This window comes from Puntigrus tetrazona, chromosome 4 (genome assembly GCF_018831695.1).
Source record: "Puntigrus tetrazona isolate hp1 chromosome 4, ASM1883169v1, whole genome shotgun sequence".
Taxonomy (NCBI): domain Eukaryota; kingdom Metazoa; phylum Chordata; class Actinopteri; order Cypriniformes; family Cyprinidae; genus Puntigrus; species Puntigrus tetrazona.
The window spans coordinates 21,168,749-21,174,478 of NC_056702.1; the positions used below are offsets into that span (position 1 = coordinate 21,168,749).

The 5,730-nt window shown below is 41.5% G+C and overlaps 2 protein-coding genes across 2 annotated transcripts in view; one reads left to right on the forward strand and one right to left on the reverse strand.

Moving 5' to 3' along the window:
* The window catches only part of LOC122342952 (NACHT, LRR and PYD domains-containing protein 3-like), a 924,523-nt gene that overhangs the window by 600,370 nt on the left and 318,423 nt on the right, over positions 1-5,730 (reverse strand). The window lies entirely within an intron of this gene.
* LOC122342286 (oocyte zinc finger protein XlCOF6-like) lies at positions 445-5,592 on the forward strand. The gene is given in 5 exon segments (XM_043236083.1): positions 445-758; positions 1,193-1,891; positions 1,894-2,162; positions 3,635-3,725; positions 4,409-5,592. Coding segments are annotated over 5 exon segments (2,319 nt in total). The 5' UTR covers positions 445-571; the 3' UTR covers positions 5,482-5,592.

The following is a 5,730-nucleotide window of genomic DNA, read 5'->3' on the forward strand; positions in this document are numbered from 1 at the left end:
CTTTACTTTAAAATATATGAACTTTCAAAATTACAAAATTCATCAGCTAGTTTTTGACAGATGTAGCATATTTATTTATCATTTGAATTAAAAAAATTAATTCACTATTGATCTGTTTTTTTATAATGTATTTTGTTATGTTATATAATGTATATATGAGTAACTTAAACCCCATTTTTTCTATAATAATAAATATAGCAAAGACCAAACAACTGTGTCTCTGCTGAAAGTTAGACAAAGTATAATTTGAAGTCGATTAAAGACAATTCCCCTTTTAGTCTCAGGACATCTTTAACTTTTGATTCACTTCATCGGTAAGTCCTGTATATTATGTGTTTATTGATCGCCCTCTAGCGGAGAACCGGTCACATTCCAAAAAGAATCAAACCATGTGACGTAACGAAGCATCGTTTGCTGGAGCCACGTGATGGAACGTTTTCAAACGTGCTCCGAAGCCCGATTCAAAACAAAAGATTCATAGTTCCGAAGCTTCGTGAAGAAGTGTTGCGAACCTATACCCATTACAGCGATACACTTTACTGTTTTAAATCAAAGCAGATTCAGGCCTGGGATGTCCGATAAGGAAAACAGCGAATCAAACCTGACCGATGGAGCGACTTTCGGAATAATTGCTTTCGGGATGGAAAATCCCCCGGTTGTAAAGATGGAACCGCACGAAAACAGCCATTCAGTGCCGGATGTAAAGACAAAAACCGGCCGGTCCTCCCCTAGACAGAGGCGGGAGAATAAAATAACATGTAAGTTGTTTATTTGCAACTTAATCCGATTATTGAATCCGTCAAACCGGTTATTGGTTGATCGCCGCTATTGAACGCGTGTCAGATGAAAGAAGGGGCTAGTTTACTCCAGATGTTTTACTAGGCTATACTTTAAAATTATTTGACTAAAACTGACTCTAGAGATGCCATTGGCCGTCTAGGTAACGGGTTTAGACTATTAAAATAAGTTAATATATGATTTTATAATTAAAATCGGAGGAACGGAGGAGTGATAAAATGCCCATTTTCTCAACAACAACAACAACAAATAAATGTATTAAATGCCAAATGCTATTCGAAAACCAATTAATTCAGGTAACAGGTATTATAATTAGAAAATATACATACTAGTGAATATACTAATGTACATACGTTTTAATGCCCTTAAATTGATCTTTTAATGTTTCTTTTAGATCAGAAGGAACTAAAAGGAGATCCTGTCACTCGCCATCAACATGGGATGCCTTTCGTCCAACGAGCAGACGTGAAAAATCAGCCGGAAGAGAAAGATTTCACCTGCTCTGAATGTGGAAAAAGTTTCAGAAACAAGAGGACCCTTAAAGACCACACGGCCATTCACTCGGAAGAGAAAGCGTTCGCCTGCTCCGAGTGTGGAAAGAGTTTCAAACTGAAGAGGATCCTCAAGCAACACGCGAAAATTCACGCCGGAGAGAAACCGTTCGCCTGCTCCGAGTGCGGGAGAGGCTTCAGAGTGAAGAACATCCTCAAGCAGCACATGAAGGTTCACACCGGAGAGAAACCGTTCGCCTGCTCCGAGTGCGGGAAAGGCTTCACGGTGAAACAGAACCTCAAGTACCACATGAGGAATCACACCGGAGAGAAACCCTTCACCTGCCCCGAGTGCGGAAAGAGCTTCATTGTGAACAAGAGTCTTAAACAGCACATGAAAGTTCACACTCGAGAGAAACTTTTCCCCTGCGCCGAGTGCGGACGGAGTTTCGGTTTCAAACAGAGCCTGGAGAAACACATGAGAATCCACACCGGAGAGAAGCCGTACGTATGCCCCGAGTGCGGAAACAGCTTCAGAGACCGGCAGAACTTTAACGTTCACATGAGGATTCACACCGGCGAGAGGCCTTACGTCTGCCCTCAGGCGGCAAGCGTTGCAAGCTCAGCCAGAACCTCCAGAATCACATGAGAATCCACACGGGAGAAAAGCCTTTCGTCTGCCCTCTGTGCGGGAAGAGCTGCAGGATGAGGCAGAACCTCGACAGGCACATGAAAACCCACACCGGAGAGCGGCCTTACTCCTGCCCCGAGTGCGAGAAGAGTTTCACCATGAAACAGCGCCTCACCAGGCACATGAGGATCCACACGGGACAGAGGTCGAAGCCGGCAGCCGTGGAATACGTGATACAATCCGTTTGAACTTGGCGCAGCTGGCCCTTGTCCCGCTGCGTGGTACGGCGCCGCTGGGTTGGCGGTTTCGTATCGCTTTAAGTGGGCGGGATCGTGCGCATGTTCATCCACAAGAAGAACACCTTTACTTTTGGTCTTTAAAAAAAGGCGCGCTCGGTCGAAAAAGCGTCCTATCCTTCTCTGGCTCTGCTGATTTAATTTTAGCCAATCGGTGATCAGCAGAGATGACGCGTCACATTTGGTAACGCTGCGGTTCGCTTGGAACCTCAACCGAGGCGCTCAAACTTGTATAGCCCCTGACAAGCGTGCAATGTTTTTACGTGTGTTTGTTTTTCTCGTTATTTGTATATTTCTTTACTTATTTATCACATATCAATTTTATGTATCCCTGTATACATACGTACATATTATATGGAGCCTTCCTTAATATTTCTTTTGCAGTGTTTTTCTAATGGTGTGTAATAGGGATGCAACGAAGTTAAAATTCTTGGCCAGTTGCAAAATATTGCATTAATTAAATACAATTTTTACTGTTTTCTAGCTGTTAAATTAATGATAAAAAATTGCCACAAAACAGCAATTTAATCATATTAACCCTTAAATATAGGCTACTTATAACTATATCAACAAGCACAATTTCACTTACAATTAATACGTTTTTGAGACCCCCTTCTTGAATCAGGCATGTATTTATTACTGTACAAATAAATGCAGAGCGGAAGAGAAATCTTTCAAAACATATTATTATTACAGAAAATTATTATTATAAAATTATTATTAATATTACAGATCCTAATTGGAACACTACGTATGAGTGCAAGAATAAATGCATTAACAGAGATGTTGTAATTACTATTATCATTATTATTATTATTGCCTTATTTTATTGTAAAATGCATGAAAATGTTTCTCTTTCGTTTGCCACACGACTGAAGGGTTGACTAGACAACTGCACATTCTGTGTCTGAATGCAGTTGAATATGAGTATGCATAATATGAAATCTTTAAACGCAAAAGGACAAGCATTATCCGTCGTTTTATGTCCGGCAATGAGAGAAAACTCCATCCGAATAAGTTACTATACACAAAGTATAGTGTGAAAAACTACTATACTATACAACACACAAAGATAGAGCGCTACACATATAAATGAATCTTCCAGATCAAAATTGTGCACATTAAAATAGAAAACAAAAAACCCAAAACATTAGATCAACTCCGACTAGCGGTGAATCAAACGTCTAAAGATTCGAATCAATGCGTGACGTAGCGCTGAAACCACGTGACTTGTCTCGGCCAGTTTGATTCTCCGAAGCACTGATTCAAAACAAAGATTTGGAGCGCCCTTGTGTTCAGAAATTGTTTATATGAATTTTAATTTGCGGTTGCGTTTATCTGCTGTTGGACAGTGTGGACAAAAAAAAATGACCGACCTGTGAAGAAAACGAGATCCAACATTATAAATAATGGAGCAGCGTGAAAACAGTCTCAGCGCAGATGATCCAGATATACAGACGAAAACCCGGCAGTCCTCACCTGGTGAAGAGTGGGAGAATAAAACACAGCGTAAGATGTTAAAAAAAACTGTTGGATGTGACTAATGAAAAAATCCGAAATGGTTGGTAAATGTCCGCAATAATTGTTAATTTGTCAGACCAAATATATTTTAAAAATGTTTGGTCCCATTTTATATTGGGTGGCTTTAACTACCATGTAAATGAATCATTTTGTACATGCATGTTTTTACATTGCACTTATGTTTTCTAAAACACCTATACTTAGTTGCATCTGTAATTAATTTCTGCAATTACATTTATAATTAACCATCCCCTACTCCTTAACCTTGCCTTAAACCTACCCATACCACCAAACCTGTCCCTAACTTTACCCGTATCCCTCCTCAATAGCAGCAGAAGTGTTTTGCAACACAATAAGTACATTGTACTTCTATTTTAAGTATATTTATAAGGCCACCTAAAATAAAGTGAGACCAAATGTTGTGTAAAAAAGTGACTTTACTGATCAAATCACAGATTTCCATCTGTATTAACCCTAAGATCAATTTTAGTACCATTTGTAAATTGAGACTAACCGAGTGCTTAAAGCAAAGTGCATATAAAAGCTAATAAATTTGTAAAACCATTTTCAAATTTAGCAATAGCATGAGAGTAACAGATTTTGGCGTACAAAACAATGAGCTCTGTTGCAGATCTATAGCTTAATCCTTGCATTTACTTTTCACTTTTCAGATCTGAGGGAACTCAAAGTAGCTTCTTTCATTTGCCGTCAATGTGGCATGCGTTTCCTTCAACAAGCCGGTCTTCAGAAGCATACGAGAGTTCACACCGGAGAAAAGCCGTTCACCTGCCCTCAGTGCGGGAAGCGGTTCACGCAGCAAAGCCAACTAAAATGTCACATAAGAAGTCACACCGGAGAGAGGCCGTTCACCTGCCCTCAGTGCGAAAAGAGTTTCACGGTGAAGCAACACCTTAAGAATCACATTCGAACTCACACCGGAGAAAAACCTTTCGCTTGCCCTCGGTGCGGAAAGAGCTTCACGGTGAACTGGAACCTTGAGAGTCACATGCGAATTCACACCGGAGAGAAACCTTTCGGCTGCCCTCGGTGCGGAAAGAGATTTGCACAACAAGGGCAACTTAAATGCCACGTGAGAAGCCACACCGGAGAGAAGCCCTTCAGCTGCGCTCGGTGCGAAAAGAGTTTCACGGTGAAGCGAAATCTGGAGATTCACGCGACGGTTCACACCGGAGAAAAGCCCTTCAGCTGCTCTCAGTGTGGAACCGGTTTCACGGTGAAGCGAAACCTCGTCGCTCACATGAGGATTCACACCGGAGAAAAGCCCTTCGCCTGCCCCGAATGCGGAAAGGGTTTCACGGTGAAGCGAAACCTCGAGAGACACGTGAGAGTTCACACCGGGGAGAAACCCTTCGCCTGCCCCGAATGTGGAAAGAGCTTCACGGTGAAACAAAATCTGGACAGTCACGTGAGAGTTCACACCGGCGAAAGGCCCTTCGCCTGCCCCCAGTGTAAAAAGGGTTTTAAAGTGAAACAAAGCCTTGCGGGTCACATGAGGATTCACACCGGAGACAAGCCCTTCGCCTGCCCCGAATGCGGAAAGGGTTTCGCGGTGAAAAGAAACCTCGAGGGGCACACACAAACTCACTCCGGAGAGAAACCCTTCAGCTTCCTCAAGTGTGGAAAGCGTTTCACACAACGGGGACGACTGAAGTGTCACATGAGGATTCACGCTGGAGAAACGCCTCAGTGTGGAAAGAGTTTCGAAACCTCGATGTTCACATGACAGTGCACGCTTGAGAGAAGACTTCTGCTTGCTTTGAGTGCGAAAAGAGTTTCGTAGTGAAACATAAGCATGATATTCTCGTTAGAATAAAGTCTTTATTAGTAATCTTTATTTATATGTATTTAGCACTTATCCATTTCATGTATTCCTGTACTTTATATCAATTGTTTCATAGCATCTACAACAAAATTCTTGCACATTTATTCAAACTGTAGACAATAATATGCTGAAAACAGCTCCATTATTGTT